Source organism: Terrapene carolina, unplaced genomic scaffold, assembly GCF_002925995.2.
Source record: "Terrapene carolina triunguis isolate 2854851 unplaced genomic scaffold, T_m_triunguis-2.0 Scaffold21, whole genome shotgun sequence".
NCBI lineage: Eukaryota > Metazoa > Chordata > Testudines > Emydidae > Terrapene > Terrapene triunguis.
Genome location: NW_020664372.1, coordinates 42,002,636 through 42,027,188, shown reverse-complemented (window position 1 = coordinate 42,027,188; position 24,553 = coordinate 42,002,636). Strand labels below are relative to the sequence as shown.

At 42.6% G+C, this 24,553-nt stretch overlaps 1 protein-coding gene across 1 annotated transcript in view; it reads right to left on the bottom strand.

Moving 5' to 3' along the window:
- The window catches only part of AFF3 (AF4/FMR2 family member 3), a 476,825-nt gene that overhangs the window by 99,954 nt on the left and 352,318 nt on the right, over positions 1-24,553 (bottom strand). Inside the window, exon 12 of the mRNA XM_026657569.1 lies at positions 9,000-9,051. Within this exon, the coding sequence (XP_026513354.1) occupies positions 9,000-9,051 (52 nt within the window). The remainder of the gene's footprint in view (positions 1-8,999; positions 9,052-24,553) is intronic.

Genomic DNA, 24,553 nt, shown 5'->3' with positions numbered 1-24,553 from the left:
CTGCCTTTAGAACTCCATAAAGATCTATGGCCAAATTCTTTGTATACACATGTAGCATTCCAACTGACACAAGTTAATTTGGATCCTACTTGTCTACGTCAAAAAATATTAAAGTTTGTTCTATCTTATATTAATAAAATTATTAATGCCTGGTGACACTGGGGAAAATTCTCTGTCAATTCAGGGAAGTAGCAATTACTTTGCAAAAAGAAAAAGTCTTCTTTCAAAGGAGGATTCTCTTAATCCAAGACAAAAAAAAAATAAAATTAGTGAAAGTGGCACTGAAATTGTGAACACGTCAGGGGAAACTACCCCAAACTTCAACAGAATGCCATAGTTTTACACAAATCATTAGCAAGCCTGAGAATTTAAGTTAAAGTTGGACTATTCCAAAAAGCCAAACACATGAAAATATGGAACGCAGATCTAGATACCCCAAGTATTCTTAACTTTGTCCCTGCCCACTGCCATCACTGTTTGTGATATTTTGTAAGTATCAAAGTATTTTAGTCACTGCCCAAACTGTCAGGAGGCATGAGAGAAGACAAGAGGTGAAATCCTGGCTTCACTGAAGTCAATTGCAAAACTTCCATTGACCTCAATGGGTGCACGATTTCACCCAAGGTCCTTGCCCTGGAGAGTTTACAATAGCGGTTCTCAAACTTCTTTTGATGATCTGGCAGATGGACCCTTCTCCAGGTCCCTTTGCAATGTCCTAAAGCAGTTGTTACTGTGACTCCTTTCTTCTGTCATTTCTGTTTGTTCTTTTTATTCCTTCTTGTCTTTTCTCTTTGTCTTGTCTTTTTTCTTTCGTATTCTTTTTGCTCTTTGACACATATTTAGCTGACTCTGTCCCTGCTCCCTGCTGTCAACCCTTCTGGTACCTCTGATCTTCTCCCTCCTCAGACTTCCACTCGTGCTGAGGAGGGGCATCCTGGTACCACACCAAGCCTTAGTTAAATACATAGGAGCAGAGAAGTGTAGCTTGGCTGCACGTGGAGCCTTTTCCCTGGTATATGTAGGCTGCTCCCACAGATAGTTCCTGTAGAGAGGTACTGGGGGCAGGGGAGAGAAGGAAGACGGATGGCTTTCAAGGAGCTGCCTGCTATGTTATCTGCAGACATGGCAGCACTTTTGCAGTGAGCAGGAGGGGCAGATCTGGGGGGTTCTGCAGCTTTCCTCAGCAAAACTCATCTTCTTTGCCTCATGCCTCTGCCTGACTAATCTGTTGCCTCTGGAGGGAGAGCTACTTCTCCAGCACAGGAAACACTGACTTACACTAAGTAGACATAGACAGATAAGGGATGGTAGATGAAATGTAGCAGCATGCAAGCAATTGAGTGGTGGAGTTAGCTCATGCCTTGTGAGCGTCATCTTTTTTGTTGTTGAAGTTATTTGATTATAATTTATTATTGCTTGTTAACAGTTCTTTGGCAGGAGAACTAGTATTTATGGTCTTCATAGAAGAAGTGTGTTTTAAGGAGATGAGCAGAGGATGGAAGCATGACATGGGTTTCATGTATAGATGTTCACATAGAAGAAGGAATGGAAATGAAGGGGGAGAAGGACATGGGAGGCAGCAGTTGATTGCGCAGCTTTAGAGGAGATGACAGTGAAATGGGAGGTGCAGGGGCTAATTTGTGAAGGGCTTTGATTTAAATTTGACATGGAAGGCAAGGGAAAACAAGTGAAAGGGTTTAGTGTTTGATCCAAAGCCTTTTAAAGTCAGCAGGAGTTGTTGAAGTGACTTCATTGGTTTTTGGATCGGACCCTTAGTGACTGGGGCTGGACATGGTCAGATAGCAAGCAATATAGATAATTTCAGTGGAAGAGTTTTTGGTATACTGAAGAAGACAAGGCCAGGTTTTAGGAAGCCAGAGATGAGGAGGTTGCAGTAGTCAAGGTGAGAAATCCTCAGGCTTGGACAACAGTTGTGATGGTGGGAATAGACAGAATTTGGAGAAGTTGTAAAGAAACAACTTTATTTAGCAGCATCAATATAGGGAGCGAAGAAAGATGTGTTTGTATTTGTTTACTTTACAGTCTATTTTTAAGTGTTTGCTACTAGAGAAGAACCCAAATCAGAACATGATCTATTGTGAACCTCACCAAACTTTGGGGAAGTCTGTGATTTAGGGCAGTCTCTAATTTATGTTATCACTGTGAGTCATGGCAACAGTATTCAGATTTAGAGCTTGATCCTGCCTTCCATACACTGAATCCGATTTTGTAAGACAGGCCCTGATGTGAGCCAAATTTGGCAGGATCAGACTGCACTCTTATGTTGTCTTATCTGTCAGTTTCAGTGAGGCAATCTTGGTCTTCTTGTCATTCCTTGCTAAAGTGCAAATGTAGATGTCACAAAGCTTTTAAAATCAGTACAGGCAAACCACAGCATTGCTGAAAATTGGCTCCATTGACTTACTTAAATCTTGCTCCAGATTTTAGTTTGGTTTGATGCCAAAAGGATCATTCCTTTAATATGCAGATAATAATGGACTTACCCGGGGTAAGTGAAGTTCATATTAATAATGAGGATGATTTTTTCCAATCAAGAAATATAATCACATTATTTACAGAACAGAGGGATGAGCAAACCAGTCCAGATTAAGGAAGGGCTGGCCTGAGGCTTCACCCATCCCTCAAACCAAACATTTTTTATTTTCATTTTTGCTCATCTCTGCTCTTCTTGGTTCAGGTCAGGATCAGAAGCCAAAGTGCCAAAATACCATGAGATAGGTTTCTTGTACTATGCAGAATGATCATGAACAGATTGTTCTCAAAGGAAAGTTTTTTTTTTACAAGTTTCCCAGAACATCTTGGAGAACCAACTTAGTTTGAAAAAGACAGGTTTTGACTAAGCTTTTCGATTTGTTTTTTTTTTTAATCAATTGAAATAAATGGCAAAACTCCCATTAATATTGGTAGTTCAGAATCAGACCCTAAACCTCCAAACATTTTGAAAATTGTCCATCACTTGTTTCCAAACCTTTAAACCCAGGTCTGATGTTGAAAAGATGTTTGCTTTGTGTTTTTTTAGGTCTGATTGTTCTCATCTCTCTGCTCATTGTCATTCCTGAGTAGGCACCAAGTATAGCACCAATGAAGAGGTGCATAGAGGGAGTACTATGCTGAAATGACCAGATGTGTGTACATTCTCTGGCCATGGCATATGCAAATGCAATTAGCATCCTGTTATGCAAGATACCTGGCTAAAAATAGTTCTGACGACTAACAGATTGCATGGCCCTGTTCCAATTTACCTAATGGATCTATTTTCTTTTTATGCACCTGGCTGTGCTCTGTGATTGGCTGATATTAGACTTCATAAAGCCCCATAATATCATCTAAGATCTTATGGCAAAAAAGCAGGTAGCCATTTTGCTCCCAGTTTCAGAACTAATTACAGATTGAAATAAGTAACTGTTTCAAATTACCTGGGTCTTTTAAATTCAGATGTAGAGGCTGTATTTACTTGGATTTATTTAGCTTTGTTAAAAATGATTCGACTCTGGAGAAGTTTACGTGCATGGCCTTTCTTTTCATTACAAATTTTAACTTTGTATTGATGGTGAGTGCATGGCCAGAAATGCAAGACATAGTATTGTCCGATAATGTAGGCTGTAGTAAAACATATTCACTAAGCACAACCTGAGGACTTCTAAAAACAAATTATTTTCTGCTGGAGGATATATAGTTGTATTGATTGTGATTGAGTGACTGGACTAATGTACTATTGCTTCATTCACAAGGATGGGAAAGAGCTGCTAGTTTTCAACTAGTGTCTAAATTCCTGTGCTACTGGGAATCCTGACAGCAGCTTATTCATTTTGGATTATATTAAAGCTAAGCATCGTTAGTGTTTAATGCTATATTTTAGATGGAAGGAAACTTACATACGTATTAGTCTAATAGTGTGATCCTGCAGTGTTTGTCTATTTCTATCAGTGCCTAAAGAAGGCAGCTATTTACATGTAAAAGCTGCTCTAATTTTTCCTTTTGTGTAACTTACATAGACAAAATGAATGTATTAAGCAGTGTTTGAGATAATTATTCATTGATTTCCTATGTACCCTGTATATAGGTCTTTAATCTTCATAACATATTTACCTGTTCTTGCTAAGAGATGTCCATATCATTATTAATCAAAGTATTAAAACTCAGTTCTTTTTCTTCAAGTACACCAGGAGTTTGAGTCTGGAGCCACGTTTCTCAGACCAGGTTTTGATTGCTTCTTCAACTTCTGTTTATACAATTTTACAAAATTTTGGCAGGAATCAAGAGCACATACCAGGGTGTTGGCTTTTATGAATCCCTTGGGATGTGAAAGTCAAGCTGACTGGTTGAACTTTGGTTACATATTCCAGACAAGCACAATGACTCTATTTATTCAGACTTGGCAGCCTGAATGTAGATTGACTCTGTGGGTAATAAATTTTCACAGCCACAAAACTTCAGCGGCAACCAACCTGATCCTGAGAAGAAAAATGCATTCAAGGAAACAGACTTGGGTTGCAAAAATATGTTAGATTATTATTCCATGTATGTATAGCAGTCAGTTAATTTATTTGGCCATTGATTGACATGAATTGCAGAAGTAAATCCAGAGTGTTTTTTCCCTTAAAGGCTCTGCTTTCTGTTAGGAAATTTTCATATTGTAAAAGGACAAAGAAGAAAAAATGAATTGTTCACATTACAATTGGCAATCTCCTTTTAATATTACACCCAAGACTGATTTAAGTTATCCAGTGACCTCTACAATGAAGAGCAGAGTATTCTAATGGGAATGTTTCATGTGCCATTCCACACTTCAGGGAACCAAGAGGCAATAACCACCACAGTTCAGTACTCTGAACAATCTTAAGTACAGTTTTGACATCTTCATGCTACAAAGCATCAGACACTTTCTGAGAGAGATGATGACAAAATTATTACTCTATGCATTATAAATCAAAAGGAAGTGGCTCTTTAACTTGTAGATTTATGTTAACGACCGAGCTATCTGTTAATTGTGTGCTCTTTAGATATTGATTGGGGATTAAAAGGTAAATTTTCTTCAATGTGTGTGAAATAAAATATGCCAACTGGAAATTTTCCTTCTACATATCAGTTCCTATGATCACTGCCTGTAAAATTAAAATGATCAGTTTAAATGGATAAACTATGCTCATTAAAGGAGGAAAATACATTTATGTAATTAAAATTGACTGTCTAATATGTGTGGATAATGTAATTACTGTAGGCTCGCTTACACACACACACTCAGTTCAACGCCATCCTCTTTTGCCTCCCCATAGCTCCCAAGTCTGTGAATCTTGCCTATTGTAACCCCTGGAACACAGTCTACATCCAACAAGGCCTTGGTCACTCTACTGAAGATCTTATTCACATATCCATTTCCCATCTTGACCTTTGTATCCCCATCATTCATGCTCTCTTGCTTTGTCACAGTTCTCCAAACTTCAGTGTTGACATGTATCAGCTCCTCTCCTCACCTGCAAAACCTCAGCATTTTTCATTGGCTTCTTGGATATTTCAAAATCAAATACAAAATCTCCCTCCAAATTTTGAATTCTTATTAAAAAAATCTTTTTTCATGATTTAAGTAATGGCAAAAAAGCTTTCTAGTTCTTGTAAAATTTCCCCTCAATTAACTGAATGATTATAATTATTCTGAGGGATAATAGCAATTAGTTATATAAAAAACTGAAATTCATTCATATATTTTTCTCTGTCCCCATTCCTTCCTGTTCCTCTGACTCAAATCTGAGATTAATGGGTAAGGTAACAGTCACGGAATAGGAAGTAAAATAGGCTTCTGGGTAAAAACCTGGTAAACAGCAGGGGATAAATGTCAGCTACAGGGGTGGAACCAAGCCATGAAGTTCAGATGGAGATAGGTAGTTGTAAATTGTGAATCTGGCTGGAGAGTGATTACTCCCATTTAGGCACATCTCTTGCTAATCAGATGAACATTTACTACTTTTCTCATCAACAAGGGAAATTACTAAGGATTATTTGTATTATGGTAGTGCCTGAAGGCCCCCTCAGAGCTCAGGGCCCCATATTGCTAGGCACTGTATAAATACACAACAAGAAAGAGCCCATTTCCGGAGGATCTTATGATCTAAGTATACAAGATAGACAATCCATGGGAGTAAAGAAGTGTGATTATTTCCATTTTGCAAATGAGGAACCAAGACACAGAGAGATTCAGCAACTTGCTCAAGATCACTTCTTTGGTAAAGCCAGGAAGTGAACTCAATCTCCTCGGTTTCAGACTACTGTCTTAACCACAAGACCAAATCGCCGCTGGGAACAGTTTTAGGAAATTAATTGTTCATAACATATACAATGATTTAGCTGAAAGCATTCAAAATAGGGGACTAGCTCCTCAGCCTGCTTCAGTTGATTTATACTTCTTTGGTGGCACAAAGCAGCCATAATGTTGTCTTACCTATCCAGTGGCAGAGAAATTCTTGGGTGGCAAAGAACCACCATAGAGGGTACTTCTCCTGACCCCTGATATAGAATATATATCCAGGGAAATGGGACAAGGTCAAAGAATTTCTACACTTCCACACTTGTGCAATGTTCCCCCATTCCCGAATGGCCCCTGGAGGCCATAGGGAGATGATATAAGTCAGAACACCCTTGAAGATGCTCTAATTTACACTGAGGAACACCTTAGTTCCTGGCCACCCAGGGGACTGGTGGGAAAGAGGGCAAAAGTGGCATTAAGCACAGCTTGGAGGCAGCCCAGGATTGGGGTCAAGATCTCCAGGATTTCTAAGATAATTAAACTGAGAGGGAGAGTAAATATTAAGGAACAATGATGCAAACAGATTCTATAGGATATTGATGATTTAGCTGATTGGTCCTGCAGACGGCAAAAGGGGGTCAGTGTCTAAAATATAAAATAATTAGTCTGAGACGGAGGAACCACTCCAAGGAAGATGTGCTAAATGGAGCTATCTGCCAGCACACTGATAAGGAAAAAGGGGCAAGAGAGTAAAAGTCATTGAAATCATTAATGCACTGCACACTAATAATTAAAAAGGTAAACAAGATATTAGGTGGTATAAGCAGAGAAATAGATCATACAAAACAATAAGGCGACACTGTAATATTCTATTGCACGGTACTTAGTATTCCAGAAGCTAACATTCACAATACCAGTTGCTAAGCCATAGGAAAGGTATTATTAGCTTGAAGATGTTGTGGCATGGGGAGAAAAAGACGCCAGGTCTGTGGAAGTAGGCAGGAATTAACAACAAATTTCCCCCCCAAAATGTATTATGTTCTTATACCCTGCATTCCTTGATTAGCATACACCTTCTTATTTATACCTATCTCCATTTGCCATGGGAGATATAGATCCATATGCCTATTTTCTACCATTTGCAGAAACAGCTACCCTGTCCCATGTTTCCATGACTCCAAATCCCATCCTTAATTGAGACTCATCTCTTCTTCCTTAACTCAGTGGTTTACTGTGACTCCTAAATCCTAACTTTTTCTCCTAAAACACATAAATCCTACTCCTTGAACCCAACAATTCCTTGAGCTCAATTACTGTTCCCAAAACATCCTCCTTGTCCCTTATGTCACCTTGCCCTAGTCTGTCTACGTACTGTACATTAAACTGCCTAGACATGCAAGAAAAGTAATTAACTTGGACGTGTTTCGGGATCCCTTGTATGAAATACATTAAACAAAAAGAAATTTTATAAATATGGTAAACGACTTTAATCCATGCGCTGAATCTTCTTAACACCCAACTGTTTTATTCAAAATTGGTGAAATATTAGTTTATCTAATATAAATATCAAAAGGGTTTGACTTCTTTATAGTTTGCAGCATGTTTTAAAATACAAACACTTGGGCTATGTCTACACTATGAGCTAGGGGTGTGATTTTGAGTTGCATCAACATACCCGCACTAGCTCTCATTGAGCAAGCGCACTAAAAACAGTAGTGTGGCTGCAGTGGCATGGGCAGCGGCGGCATAGTGCATACCCATGGGGTCCACACAGGTTTGTATTCTGGGTGGCTAGCTCATGCTGCTGCTCACTGCTGTCTGTGCTATTGCGGCTACACTACTATTTTTAGTGTTCTAGCTCAGTGTTTCGCAACCTTTTTGATACCAGGGACTGGCTTGCTGCCTTTCTAAACTGTGTCAGGGAAATCTCAGGAACTGGCGCCGGTCCATAGACCGGAAGTTGAGAAAAACTGCTCCAGCTCAGTGGTTTTCAACCTCTTCCATGTGCAGACCCCTAAAAATTTTCAAATGGAAGTGCGGACCCCTTTGGAAATCTTAGACATAGTCTACGGACCCTCGGGTGTCCACAGACGACAGGTTGAAAACCACTGCTCTAGCTCAATAAGAGTTAGCATGACTATGTCTGTATGAACTGGGAATCACACCCCTAGCTTCAAGCGTAGATGTAGCCAAACTAAAGAGAAATTAAAAGCAATGAGATCAACCTTTTCACACCTGGGCACCTAAAGTTATGCACCTAAATTCATGTACCAACATGTAAGTGGCCTGGGTTTTAGACGTACTGGGCACCTGCAAATCCCATTGACTTCAATGGCAGACGCAGGAGCTGAGCACCTTTTGAAAATCAGGCCATTTTTATTTTTGGTGCCAGATATAGATTTAGGACCCTTACTTTGGACACCCAGGGTTGAAGATTTTGACCTGAGTCTTTAATACAGAATTCTTTTTTATTTAAAAAACAGACTTATCCAAAAATATTTCCGCATTACATCAAGCTAATAAATCAAGAGCAGTGTAGCACATTTCCACTAAATACAGTAGTTAAAACAAACAATCTGGCATGAAACAAGCACATCTGGTATTCCATTTACAGTACTTTAAATTATTTTGATAACCTCTACACATACTTTAAAAAGTAATAGGGTAATATTACTTGAATAAATCAGTCTTGGTATTAAACATTCTACAGATTACATTTGAATTCAGTAGCTCATACCTGATTATTCTCTTCTTCATCACTACTTAACTTGAGGTCATCTTCTAGCATTCTGGAGAAAGAATAATAGGAAAAGTACATTTTAATTACCCAAATAATTAGACATGAAGTATTATATTTGTTGCCAACTAGCTTGTTAACTCGTTGTTGACTATTAATACTCGAGAAAACCAATTGATTATTACAGTAGCAATGGATTTTGAGAATATTATGGTAATTAGAAGCATTACATGACAGATTTTAAATGCTATAAAAGAACATTTTTGATACTGACAGGTGTGCATTCCCCAACAGAGGAAAAGATTACTCCATTAGGGTTAGAACTTACAAAGAGCTTTCTAGTAGATATTTACACTGGCAGTGTTGTGACATCAAATAAGACTGACCTCATGTTTCCCAAAGGTCATTTTTTTTGCTCAATTACAGCCTTGAAGCAATGCTGACTTATCGCTTGAAATAATTAAAATAATACTATAATGCCATAAAGCTCAGAAGAATTTGTCCGTATCATTTGCAAATAGACAAGAACTCACCTTTTCTAATGGGGATTTCACCCCTTTTCCCCAAACCACCACCAAAATATTTAAATTTGCGTGCAAAAAAAGGAGCTTGTTTTCAACCTCTTAGAATTTTATTGCAACCTAGAGTTAAATAACTAGCAGTTAAAGGAATTTAGGACGTGTGAAGACTTTCCCCACTATTTGAAAGGTCTCCAGTGAAGAGATCCTACTATAAAAAAAAAAAAGTGTCTAATAATAGTCATTGGAAAAGTAGCAAATTTTTCTTGTAGTCTAGGAAAAGTAAACCTGTAATTTAGTCTTGACTCCAAAAGAAAGTTTGGTGAACAATTTAACTACATTCTGTGATGTGGGTGGTCCCCAGAATGTAAATATATAAAGGAAACGTATGTAATCATCTCAAACCACCTCCTTGTACTTGTGCCTAATCTCATGAGAAGGTGGCTGAAAAACCTAATTCTTAAATGGATAACAGGGTGTATGTTTCACAACATCACACAGAAGGCAAAGGAATACCATATCCAAAAGGAGCACACAACCCTAGCCACACTTCTATAAGACTTACAGTTACTGGCACCACTAGCAGTTTACCACTGCAGCTACAGAACAAAGAGCATCTCACTGCTGGAGAAATACCTTGGTTTCAGCTTCCAGGTTAATCCATGCTCTTTATAAGGTTGGGAAGGCTGATGCTACCTCCAACTGCAGTAGTGGAAAGTTGGACTGTAAAGGGTAATTCCTACTATCCCACAGTCTAATTAACCCTGTTGCTGTTTATTCTGGATTTACTGCTACTTATTCAAAGCTTCTTTCTCTGTGGTAGAGATTCAAAACTGAAGTGCCAGCTTCAGCAAAATCTGGCTGCAAACTGAGGCCATGTCTACACTACAGTTTCTTGACAAAATAGTGGAGTTGTATACGCTGCAATGCTCCTCCCGCTAATTTAACTCTCTTGCTACGCCAGCATAATAAAACCACCTGGACGAGAGCCATACAGTTTTTTGCGATGAAGTTAGAAAGAGGGAGTGCCAGTGTAGACACTGTGTTGCTTATGGCACCCTAACTGGCCTCTAGGAGGTGTCCCACAATGCCCATCATGACCGCTCTGGTCACCACTTTGAACTCCGGCCCTGCAGCCAGGTACACAGGCATGCGATCCTCCCCCATTTAAAGCCCCGGGAATGTTTGAAATTCCACTTCCTGTTTTCTCAGCGTGGACAGCTCACATAGCATCTTCCCATGGCAGCTCCCCACACAAATGCACTGTGTACACCAGAGTTGGTGGATCTGCTGGGTCTGTGGGGAGAGGCGGCTGTGCAGTTGTAGCTCTGCTCCAGCCATAGGAACTTTGATACTTACGGGCAGATTGCTCCTGGCATGGAGCTGAATGGGTTTGAGAGGGACACGCAGCAGTGCTGTACCAAGATCAAGGAGCTGAGGCAGGCATACGAGAAGGTAAGGGAGGCTAATTGTCAGTCTGGTGTGTTGCCAAAGACATGCCGCTTTTACAAGGAGCTGCACGCCATCCTTGGTCATAGGCGCCGACTTCCCCTCTGCCCGGTGGGTGCTCGACACCCCCTGCCCCTGGCCCCGCCCCTACCCTGCCTCTTCCCACCCCTGCACTGCCCTCACACCATCCCCATTCCACTCATTCCCCCAAGTCCCCACCCTACCCCGCCTTTTCCCACCCAGCCCCACACCCATTCCACTCTCTTCCCCCAAGTCCGTGCCCCTGCCCCGCCTCCTCCCCTAGCGTGCCGCATCCCCACTCCTCCCCCTCTCTCCGGGAAAGTCCTAAGTGCCACCAAACAGCTGTTAGGTGGTGGAAAGAACTGGGAGGGAGGGGGAGAAGCGGGGACGCGGTGTGCTCAGGCAGGGGGAGGAGAAGGAGACAAGGAGGGGGGAGCGTGGCTGCCGGTGGGTGAGGCGCACCCACTAATTTTTCCCCGTGGGTGCTACAGCATGGAGTTGGCGCCTATGTCCTCGGTGGCAACCCCATCTCCACTGCCAAGAGCCCCGTGGATACTCCATGGGGACTGGAGGCAGCAGCCAGCGGAGTGAACCCCGAGGACAAAGTGGATGAGGAACTGGAGTTGGAGGAGGATGGAGGACAGGTGACAGGGTTGTCCAGTGGCAGGGCATGTTTTAATCTCAGGAGGGATTTAGCCAGTCCCAGCACTCTGGCTCTGGCATGCCAGATGCAGGAGAAGGGAGCTCCGGTAAGTACTCATTGTGCTTTGATATTGCAGGGAGAAATGAGGTAGAGCTATTTTTGTTTCCAGGGTAGAAGAGGGATAGAAATAACCAACAGTAGCACTGTATGCATCTGTTTCTCATTCCACTGTGTAGAATGGGGGGAGAGGGAGAGGGCGGGAACATGTTGAAAAGTTTGTTGATGCACACCAGGATGTCCCGGGAATCCTCCGTACTGATCTCTAGGAAACTTTTGTGAAGGTACTCTGCAATCCTTTGCTGCAGATTCCTCAGGAGGGCTGCCTTGTTCCTTCCCCTGCGAAAGGAAACTTTGCTGTGCCAATCAGCAGTTATGTCTGCAGGCACCAAAGTAGCACACAGGTGAGCAGCATATGGACTTGGTCTGCAGCCCCACGCATGCAGGAGCATCCTTAGTTACCCTCAGGAGCGAGATATCAGCTTCTATTACCTCGACTGTGGAAAACAGTGCCAGTGTTCAGAATAGTGTCCCTAAGGACTTGTAATGATTAATGATCCCCCTGTTAACCTCTCCCCACCCGTTGTTCCATCTTACCCCCTCTCCCTTGTGTCCAATTCACCATGGTTAGGGCTGTCGATGTGCTGTGTGCTTGCCAAGGGAGAGTGAGAAAGTGGTGTATGTAATTTGTATGAATCAAGGCAGTGCATGCACTCACAACAGTGCCTCTGTCAATTGTTTCTATAGCTTTTGGAGATGTGGCCTTGAGAGTCTCCTCCTGCACACCGGCTGAGGAGCTCAGTTGGATAAGGAGATGTACCAGGAGGAATAAGGAAGACATGTTCAGGGAAGTGCTACAATCGTCTGATGCTGCTGATAGTGAGCAGAGAGCTTGGAGAGAGGCTATCAGTGAAAAACTGCGAATAGATAGCCAGAAGAGGAAACAGGGGAAGGAGCAGATGATACAGCTGCTCGAGGACCAAACGGAGATGCTGAGGTCCCTGATTGCAGGCAGAACACATCTGTGCTCACTTCCCTCTGCAGCCCATTCAGAACTGCCTTCCATGCCCTTCCCAAAGCCCCCCGCCGCACATTCCTCGCATGTTCCTGGTCCACCACTGTACCCCAGGCACTCCACCCTTAGAGGCATATTTCACAATGACAGCTGGACATACACCCAGCTATGACAGCCTCATTAAAAAGTACTCGTCATTGTAATGTTCCTTCTAGGTAATAGAAATGTTTGTATAGCTGTTAAATAAAAATGAACTTATGGAAAGAAAACAAATCTTTATTGGTCTCCTACACATGATGGTTGGTTCTGAAATTCATAAACAGTGGCAATAGTAGCATTTGCAGACACTTAATGCACACTCAGTGATCATTACAAGGGTCATACTATAGTGCAGGAAAGCAATGCCTGGCTCAATGCATTATAGATAAGGCTGCGAGTTTGTCACGGATTCCGTGACTTTCCATGACCTCCATAGCGGCTGGTGTGCCTGGTTCAGGGGCAGCTCAGACAGCCCCTGCACCAGACGGACCAGCTGCTGCTGCTGGGGCAGTCCCCCTCCCAGCAGCAGAGTTTGGGTGTGGGAGGGAGCAGGGGATTGGGGGCAAGCTCTGGGCAGGCTAACCTGGGGGGCGCCCCGGAAGCTGCGCATTCCTCCTGCTCAGCTACTAGGCAGAGGTGTGGCCAGGCAGCTCTGCATGCTGCCTCCACCCAGGGCACTGCCCCTGCAGCTCCCAGCAAGGGTCCAATGCCACAAACCGCTGCCTGCCTCCCTACCCCAGCACCCGGGCCACCCTCCCCCAGCACCCGCGGGGGCCCTGGGCAGTCCCCTCCCCCCAGGTTTCAATCAATAGTATTTTTAGTAAAATTCATGAACAGGTCACGGGCCGTGAATTTTTGTTTACTGCCTGTGACCTGTCTGTGACTTTTACTAAAAATACCCATGACTAAAAGGTAGCCTTAATTATAGAAAGACATATTACTGGGGCTCACTGTCAAAATGCTCCTTCAAAGCCTCCCTGATTCAAATAGCCCCCTCCCCCCATTGAGTTCCTCTAATAACCCTTGTGTCTGTCTGCTCAAGGCTCCACCCCTGTGGAAACTTTCCCCCCTTACGTTCACAAATGTTATGCAGAGCACAGCAGGCTGCTATGACCATGGGACTATTTTCCTCATTGAGGTCTAGCCTGCCGAAAAGGCAGCACCAGTGACCCTTTAATCTGCCACATCCAAAAGTTCTGCAGACACTATTCGTCATCCCATACCTGCATCACGATGCAATCCCACCACTCAGGGCTTGTTTCCCGAGCCCAGTACAGATGATCCACTGTGTGCAGCTGCTCCGTGAATGCCACCATCAATCTTGAATTGTTACTTTCCATGGCACACAGCAGGGCAAACAATACGGTGTCATTATCAGATTTGCAGCTCATGAAATATTGCAAGATCAACCCCATTGTGTTCATAACGCTCATCACAAGATTGGACAGCAATGCAGGATCCATGCTTTCAGACAGAGATGACAGACACACAGTTTACAGGGGCTGTTGAAAAGTGGTGTGATATATAGTAGGAAGCCCATGGAATGATGGGACAAAGAAAACTGCATCATGGGATGCTGAGCCCACCATGATGCTCTGCAATCCCTGCCCAGAGCACCCAGTGGCAGATGGTGGTGAGTTGCATAGTGAGATAGCTTCCCATGGTGCACTGCTCTCTCTGTCGATGCAAGAGCACCAACTGTGGACGTGCTCCACCGTCACAAGGTCTGTTGTGTGGTCTTGAACAAGCGGTTTAATTACAGCGGTGGAGGATTGTCGACGTAACTTAAATTGACTTAACTTTGTAGTGTAGACATAACCTCAGACACCCCAATGATAGGTGCTGTATAAGAACTCAGAATAGATAAAGAGACAAGAGTGGCTCCCACTTAAATCAGTGAGAGCTTAATATGTATACTTTCTTGTTGTATAACCACTCTTCAGTAAAGCCTAGACAGAAATGATAACAGCCAAAATATGAACAGTATAATAGTGATTCCCCAAAGTGCTGTATCTAACATCAGCAATACATGGAGAAGTAGCAATCATAAATACTTTAGCAAAAATATTTGCTATCAGTTGATAAATATGTTAACTGATATTTTCTATTTAACGGTATCCCTTAGAACAAAATATCTGGAGTCTGAAATCAAGTTAACAAAGATAACATATTAAAACATGGTATTTTGATGAAATACACATTTTTAAATACTTAATCAGAATAATATATTTGTTTAATATGTGGGCAAGTGTAATATTGATGTCATTAACTAATCATTTTCTTGATTTTAAGAGCTTGGGCAAATTACGTGATAGTTAAGTACATTGTCACTTATTAACCTTAACTGTTTCCTTAAATGAAGTTATATTATAATATAAATTACCTGTGTTTATTATAAAGTAACAACCCCTGTTATTAATATAAAAACTATTTTAGGACTTTAGCCTTTCAGGGCAGACACTGTCTCTGCCTATAAGTCTCTACAGCTCTCTGCACATTTTGGGTGCTACTGTAATATAAATAGACAATCAAGTAACATTAGTGATAGGAAAAAACCTTCCTCCACCTGCAGCTTGCTATAAAACTCTTTTATTCCTAGAGGAGGATCTGGCCACAGTGGTGCATTTGCCCCCCGACCCCCGCCTCCTGACTGGATTACTGTAATTCACCAAATATGAAGTTGAATCAATGGAAATGCTCCAGCTTGTATAAAATGTGGCTGTTTGCCTAGTGAAGAGGATAAGCTATTGTGAGCACTTAATCCCTGTGCTTCAATCTCTCCACTGGTTCCCAATTTACTTCCATTGTCAGTTCAAAGCCTTGGTCCTGATCTTCAAAGCCACGATCCAATCAGGCCCCAGTATCATCAGTTACTGTATCTCCATCCACGACCAATCCTAGACAGCTGAATTCTTCTTGGACCTTGCAGCTTTCAAACCCCAGGATGTAGTGCAAGAGAGCCAGAGACGAAGCATTTGAAGTTGAGGAGGTTCAGTTGTGCAATTAGATTCCATAGAAGCTCAGATCAACCCAAAGTCTGAACATGCTTCAAGATCCTTCTCTTTGACAAAACATTTCCACTGTAACTGACACGATGATAATTTAAAAAAAAATCCCCAGGGAGAGCTTCCTTTAAGCAGGGAGGGTAGAAGACAAGAAAAATACATGAAGTCCAAAAGGGACCTTGCCATTGTGTATTTAATTTATCTGAAAATTGCCCAGGTGTAGATTCAGCAAAGAATGTGCTTAAGTTCATCCTTATTTAGCAAAACACGTAAAATCATGCCTCTGTCCATCCTTATTCAGAATGGTACTTAAGCATTTGCTTAGTGCTTTGATGAATTATTATGGTGGGGGCGGGGGGAGAAATAATAACAGTCCAAGCATAGACATTTCAACCATGTCTATAATTACAAAATCTATTTTCCACCATACGATTTTCAGTATACACGACATATAGTCCAGTTAGTGATATCACTAGTCCCAAATTTTGAGGTTTTCGTAGTGGACACCACCATGCCCATGCCCAGTTGAAGAGACAAGTAAAATAAAACTTTGCGAATGAAGATCAGAAAAAGAAAGTGGTGAACAAAGTGGTTCTCTGAGAAACATAATTTATGGACTTTACACCTGAGGTTCATCTGTGATAAAGAAGTTAGGTTTGAACACTTAATTATAAATCTGTAGTGGAATCTGTGCTAGATTATTGAGAACTGCAAGGCTTAAAAGACTCAAGTTAGAGTTTTGCATGCTCTGTAATTAAACAACGTATCCATTCCTTTTTCTGTAATGAATAACAACAGGTGCAGATATAATTAAATGAAATGAGTAAGGGTTCTGGATATTGAAAAATGCCTAGTCAACCAGCTGCTTCATTTCTACAGTAGCCAATCAAGTCGTTTCAACTGTGGGTGCCTGTATCACTCAGATGCTATGGTGAAGGAGGGGGACACAGAAGGACTTAGATATAATGAGAAATAGAAACAAATTGAGTGGAATTATAATAGCTTTCTAAGGGATTTTGGACAATCAATTTCCATTAATTTCGATGGGAATTGGATGTCCAAATGTCTAAGGTAGTTTTAAAACTCATCCAGAGTGTATTATCTTTTGTTATTTGAGGGCTGTTTTCTGAGTCACTATCACAGGATGGGAAAGTTCTTTTGTTGACTCAGCCTGTTAGCATGTGTTCGAACTCTGCAGAGAGATGCTGATTCTCTATGGCAGGAGTATCTTATCAACTCCACTATGAATATGAAGGAGGTGGGAGCTGTTCTTGGTCAAAAGGAACTGGGGTCTATGACAGAAAGATCTTTGCAGGGAAACCCTAGGGGTAACCCAACTTAAGGAAAAAGTTTAGGCTGAGGTTTACAGCTTTGCTGCTGCTTTTTGAATAAATTATAAAGCCAAACTTCAGGAAGAGATTATGTTTGGACTGAATACAGGGCTCAAGGCAGGGTAGGAACTCCTTTGGTTTATAGTCTCATCTATTTTGTTTCTGGCTTTGTGAGAAATTTAAGTATTCATGTTCAGTCCTTTGAATGATCTAGATCAGTTTGAGGTTACTAGTGGGCCTGATTCTGCATTCACTTAAACTTTGGTATAATTCCACTGTGCTTCACTTTTTGTTACTCCTGGTGATGTAAATTGGCATAGATAAGAGAACCAGGGCAATAGATTTATTTTAAATTCACTTCTGAGGTATTCCCAATTTCTTAATTTAATAACCTCACTCCCCAAATCCACTCATTGTTTATTGAAGAGTTAAATGTTCAGAATTACTGGGGTTGTTTTGACTATACAAGCTACTTTTTGGTGTGTACACAAAAAGACAAGAGAACTGACCCTGATAATTATGAGTATAGCTTATGAGGTGAGGGCAATTTTTTGTGTCCTTTTGCTGAATTAGGCCAAAACTCTGAAAAAATTCTTTTTCCAGTGTGTGCACTGTTGATATTTTCAAGCCTAAGGCTCAAATAACTTTTGAAACTGGAAAGGGAAAATATTGCTACATCTAATTTAAATTATTAGCTCTATTACTTCAGCAGAGAAGCATGAGAATAATTTGCACAGCTTATCGCACAAGTGTATTATATATTGCAACAATCACGAGCAACAATTTTCAGAGGGGTAGCCGTGTTACTCTGGATCTGTAAAAGCAGCAAAGAGTCCTGTGGCACCTTATAGACTAACAGACGTATTGGAGCATGAGTTTTCGTGGGTGAATACCCACTTCGTCGGATGCATGGGACGACGAAGTGGGTATTCACCCACGAAAGCTCATGCTCCAATACGTCTGTTAGTCTATAAGGTGCCACAGGACTCTGAGCAACAATTTGTTTTAAAATGTGATGCAGAAATTATCACCTTTGTAATTCACCAGTGAAAATGTTAATCATTAACACATAATATCATGAAACATACTCAGTTTTATTTTAATGCAAGACAATGTCCCAGCAAGTGAATAGATGATAGTATATCCATTCGAATCGAAGCACTTCTATCATTCATTTTCCTTATTTCTGCTCTTTATGTAGCAATGCGATAAAAGTAGTGGAAAAATTCCTTTATTTCACTTGGATAGTTGAAGAATACCTCAACAAAAATGCTACTCACCTGCCTCAACTGGTGGGGGAACTTGATGGGGTCACAGGTGAAAGGGAACAGCCCCAGAAGCAAGGGAGGGAGACACTCACTAAGGGATAGTAGGCAGCCCCTCCCCCTGGGAGTCTCTGGCACCCAATGACCAGCTGGTGAGAGGGGTGCTGATGGGCCAGGATTTAACCTGGCATGGGGGCCATGTGGAGCCTTTTTTGGCTCCATTCCAGCAACCTCACCCTACCCACCTGAACTAGGAATGTGAATCCAGCCAGATGGATGCTGCGGGTCTAGCCGATTGCCCATTGGGGGTCAGGAAGGAATTTTTTCTTCCCTGGACCAATTGGTAGAGGACCAAGGAGCTTTTTGCCTTCCTTGCAGCACCTTCAAGCCACAGTGGGTTAAGTAGGAATGTGCTTAGTACCTATCTGAGGTACTGGGGCGGAGCTGTTCATTCCTCGCAACTTGTGGTGGATTTTCAGTGTGGTTATGAGGATAAAATTAATGATTCCCGGGGTAAAAGACCTGGGATTTTGGTGATGGGCCTTGGGCTCTTGGGATAGGATTGAGGTCAGACCTTGTGGCCCTCGCAGTCTGAGGTCCCCATTTTTTTGCACTCTGTGTTCCCCTAGCAGGGGGGGAAGGTGCTAGGACTCAGAGAGAACTGAATCTTGGGGGGTAGGCTGAGGAGATCCTACCCCGAGTTATGAGTTATATGGTGAGGAGCCCTGTAATCCCTGCACTGGAACCAATTAAATGCCTGGTATCGGAGAGTATGGGTGATTGGCAGATACTACGCCTCCCCTGTGCAAAAGTTTAATAAAAGTTGTGGCCTGTCACTTAATTCCATGCATGTGTCTGTCCTCATTTTGCTGCTGTGAAGAGGAGGTGTTCAAGGTGAAAATCTGTCAACTGACTGCTCATTCAAGTTTACATTGTTACTGCTGAAAAAAATCTTAATGGGCCAAATTATCCTATTCCTTTCACCTGTAATATTGAAACTTTATATCTACTGTTTATTTTTTTCCAAAAATTTCATACTCTGATACAAGGAGAAGAAAAACAACTCCAGATTGTTGGAAGAAAATCTTTACTGGAAGCACAAACATTTTATAAACTTTGGATCTGTTACCAGAAAAGTGGGAAATCTGTCCTGGCTCTGTAACCCTTACATCAGGAGGCCTTACACATGCAAACAGTCCTGTTGATGTTAATAGGATTATTTTCACGAGTAAGCAATACTCATGTGAATTAGGGTTACAGGATTGGGACACTAATATCACAAATATAATTTCAGCCCCTGTTTGTCATTTTAAATTAAATAAGGGGAGAAATTCACCTGGTAAAAAACATGAGCGCCTCATGAGAAACAGATACATGTTTCCTTCCTTTTAGAAAAGGGACACACATATTATTGTTATCACCTTGGTTACCTATACATAACAGATGGCCAGGAACAGCTAATGCTCAACTATAACCAAAACAAGTATTTAAAAAAGGCTTGTTTGTTAACACAAAATGTAAGAATAGCTGCTTTATAGAGCAACGGTTTTTAATCAATTGGATTCTAATTGCTTACATTTTTCACTTTCAAATCTTAAATTACAAATTCTTAATTTAAAAAAAGTTAATCAATTTGTATTTTTTATTTTGTGCAAAACTAAAGTGATAAGACTATGGATAAGAGAACTGTAAAGAATTAGATCAGTAGGGTAATTTGCAAATTAGAGCTTTTAACAGAGCCTCTAGGATTTTGAAATGTGTTCTCTCTCAAAAATACTGTTTGAATATGAAGCTTAAACTACACAGAAAAAAAAACAACAGTTTGTGCCTAAGTTCCATTATAAAGCCTCACATAGGAAAACATGCATGTATAGAATACTGTCAAAGCTAATTAAAAATAGAGTGGTCAAGCCAGTAAAAGCAGGCAGGTACAGTATTAATGTACTTAATGCTGGAATGAAGTATATATATCAATGTGAGATTTAATTACGGAACGTAGAGTCTAAATGCTTGAAAAAGTGACAGTCTATAGTAACAGAATTAGCAATTTCAATAAAAAATAGCTGCTGTAAAAGGAAGGTTTTCTTCTCTTGGATTGAATCCATCTGAGATGTTCTACATGTGTGTTCAAAACCATTTAAACTGGCTAAATGCATTGTTAAATTCTCATCACACTGATGGCATAATTTGAAATGCAAGACAATCCTTGCAGAGTAATTCGATGGACATTTTCTCATACCAGTAGAACTTGAAATAAAACTTCCTGAGGACAAATTGTTAGGAGCCACCCTGATGATGGACTGTGAGCATCAAAGGCAAAAGGTGAAAAGCCACAGATTTCTTTCCCCCAAAGAAGATGAGAAGGGAAGAAAACACCACCTGTTTGGTGGACTTCACATACTCCATAGACCTGAGACTTGGGCCAAAATTTTCAACCTTGGGTACCTATAGATAACTAAATCTGTATTCATTTCCTAAAAAAAGTAGCCTTCTTTTCAGATGTGCTGAGCACCTTCAGTTCCCACTGAATTCAATATTGCTGCTTGCAATAGATAATGTTAAATACAGAAGGTGAATGCAGTACCTTCTTGAGCTTCATCACAATTTGGTATTTTTGCTATGTACCACTACTGTTAAGCAAAGTAGTCTTCAACATGTTGGCACAGAATGCAGAACCAAAAATCAAACTATGGCACAGAAAGAGAGAAGAAATATAACCCAATCATGTGCTGAAATCTCTAATTAATTGGACGGACTGCAAGGAAAGCTATCTATTTCCACACATCACTCAGTTCTCCCATCAGATTAGCGTTTGGGGAGAAGGGCCCAAAATAACTTTTTAAAAATGAAAGAATTTCTTCAGAAAAACTTAAAAATGAATTAACATAAGCCCACTTCACGATCAAGGAAGCAACATAAAAACGCATATACAGAGAGAGAGAGAGAGAGAGAGGGAAGACTGATGAGTTACTTAAAAGAAGCTCCTTCCTAAGTACCAGCCTAAATATTCCCTTCACTCAGGAAACCTGCCAAAGTTTCAAGGCTAATCATTTAATGGGTGGCATAAGAAAACAGGTTTGGGAAGTAAAGGCTTAGAAAGAGCTGCTCAGAATTTTCCAATTCATTTCTTGCCTCCCCACCTCCATTCATTCCATTCCTGCTGTGAGTGATTAGCAATAGTTCTTCCAAATTTATTTTCCTGACTTTCTGAAAACGGTCTGCTGCTGTCTATTACAAAATATTACTTAACTGTTAAACATGAAAGGAAATAAGAGTGCTTGAACTGCACTGCTGCTTTATATGTCTGTTGTCAGCATGAATCTTGGGGTGTTTAAATTCTTTAGATTCTCAGAATTTTCATTGTAAGTCAGTGCACCTGCTGACTGTGCAATATCACATTTTGGAGTTGTTGGTCATTTTTATTTCTGCCCCTTCTTACTACACCCTTTTGTTAAAATCATCTGTTTTCTATCCACCTTCCACCCCCATTTTTAACTCTGTACTATGGCCCAAGGCAAAACTGCCATTCCATTGCAGACAACTGCAGACATCTGTAAAACACGCACCCTCCATTTAGCAGTGTCCATACATGAGGCTGGATTAGCATTTACTCAGATCAAACTGGTTGTGTGGAGCAAATGCAACCCATTGGTGAATGTGTGTTACAGGACTCCTTCTCTGCCCAATCCGCAGAGGATATGAGTCTGTCACGGCTCTAGCTAGTGAACCTTGGCTTTTAAACTCAAGCTCTAGCAGTTCAGGTGTTTAGTTCAATCTCTAGTGTGTTGGGCAGGATAGTGGCTGTCTCAGGGACATTCTGGTTTTCTTCCTGGCTCCTAAAGCACATCTCCTGGCAGGGCCGCCCGGGGGGGGGGGGCAAGTGGGGCAATTTGCCCCAGGTCCCTACGAGAGTTTTTTGGGGCCCCTGGAGCGGGGTCCTTCACTCGCTCCGGGGCCCCCGGAAAACTCTCGTGGGGCCCGGTCCCCCGGAGCTTCTTCTGCTCCGGGTCTTCGGCGGCAATTCAGCGGCGGGGGGTCCTTCTGCTCCGGAATCCTCTGGGCGGCCCTGTCTCCTGGTTACTCTTTGGACCTAGAGCCCCTACCCCAGTAGGAGGAGCACACAGCAATGTTTTACTACAGCTACTCTTTGTATATGGCAAGAGTGTGGGATTTTGCTTTTCCCTCTTCTTCCTTCCTTTCATGTCTCCTCTATCCCTTTTATACATTCTAAAATACAAATATTCCACTGGATGCAATTGTAATAGGTTACACTTTTTAAGTTTCCATTTTGCCAAAGTATGAGGGGTGAAATCCCAGCCCCACTGAACTTAAGGAAAGTTCTGCCATTGATTTCATTATGGCCAAGATTCCATCCAGGGTAAACCAATTTAGAAATCTCTGGGAAAATTAGTCCAGCTAGCAGATATTTATACTAGATTACACTGAAACTTGTTCCAGAGACCACCCCTTGCTGGACAATCTCCCGTCTCAAAAGACTGTCCCACAGAATCCTCAAGTGCAACAAAAACAGATCTGCTCCACTATTACTAGATAACTAACTCCATTATTATTACTTGTATTACAGTACCACCTGGAGGTCCAAGCTGAAAGCAGGGTTCCATTGATGCTATGTGCTGTATAAACATATAGAAGGAGATAGTCCCTGCCCTGAAGAGTTTACAGTCTAATTAGACAAGACATATAAAGGGTAGCAGGAAGGAATTATTATTCCAATTTTCCAGTTGGGGAACTGAGGCAGAGGCAGATTAAGTGACTTCCCCATGGTCATATAGGAAGTCTGTGGCAGTCAGGAACTCAAGTCAGATCTCCTCATTCAAGATTTGAGTCTCAGTTCAGTGTTTTAATTACAAAACTATTACTTCCTTCCAGGGCCGGTGCAAGGAAGTTTCACGCCCTAGGCGAAACTTCCACCTTGCACCCCACCCCCAGCCCTGCGGCAGCTCCCCGCCCCTCCCGCCCTGGCCCCCCCCCTCGCAGCAGCTCCCCCCCCTGCCCTGAGGCGCCCTCCCCACAGCAGCTCACCCCCCCCCCCCGGGAGCCGTGCAGCAGCTCCCCATCCCAGCTCACCTCTGCTCCGCCTCCTCCCCGAGCACGCCGCCCCCACTCTAATTCTCCTCCCAGGCTTGCGGCGCCAAACAGCTGATTGGTGCTGCAAGCCTGGGAGGCGGGAGAAGTGGAGCGGCGACCACACACTCGGGGAGGAACTCTGTAAAAAAAAAAATTGGGGGCACCGCTTTTTGGCGCCCCCAAATCTTGGCGCCCTAGGCAACCGCCTAGTTCGCCTTAATGGTAGCACCGGCCTTGCTTCCTTCAGTATCCAATAGATTTTTGTTGGACTCTAGAGCAGGGGTGGGCAAACTTTTTGGCCTGAGGGACACATCTGGGTATGGAAATTGTATGGTGAGCCATGAATGCTCATGAAATTGGGGATTGAGGTGTGGGAGGGGGTGAGGGCTCCAGCTGGGGGTGCGGGCTTTGGGGTGTGTAGGGAGGATGGGGGCTCCAGCTGGGAGTGTGGGCTCTGGGATGGGGCTGGGGATGAGGGGTTGGGGTGCAGGAGGGTGCTCCGGGCTGGGACCGATGGGTTCAGAGGGTGGGAGGGGGATCAGGGCTGGGGGCTGGGGCACGGGAGGGGGTCAGGGGTGCAGGCTCTGGGCGGTGCCTACCTCAAGCAGTTCCTGGAAGCAGCAGCATGTCCCCCCTCTGGCTCCTATGCGGAGGTGCAGCCAGGCGGCTCTGCATGCTGCCCCGTCCACAGGCGCTGCCCCTGCAGCTCCCATTGGCCGTGGTTCCCAGCCAATGGGAGCTGCAGGGGCGGCACTTGGGGCGGGGGCAACGTGCAGAGCCCCCTGGCTGTCCCTACGTGTAGGAGCCAGAGCAGGGACATGCCTCTGCTTCCAGGAGCTGTGCAGAGCCACGGCACATGTGGAGCAGGGCAAGCCCCGGACCCCACTCCCCAACAGGAGCTTGAGGTCCAGATTAAAACGTCTGAAGGCCCCCGGGCCATAGTTTGCCCAGCCCTGCTCTAGAGTGATACTTAAGACTGGTTTCACTGTATGTTATTCCTACTGTATACACAGCCTACTATGCTTCCTGTACTATGGCCTGGAAAAATGTACTTCTGGGGCCAGATTCTGACTGGCCCTTTTGTGAATGTACAATGGGCGGGAGGAAGAATGTAGGAAGCCTT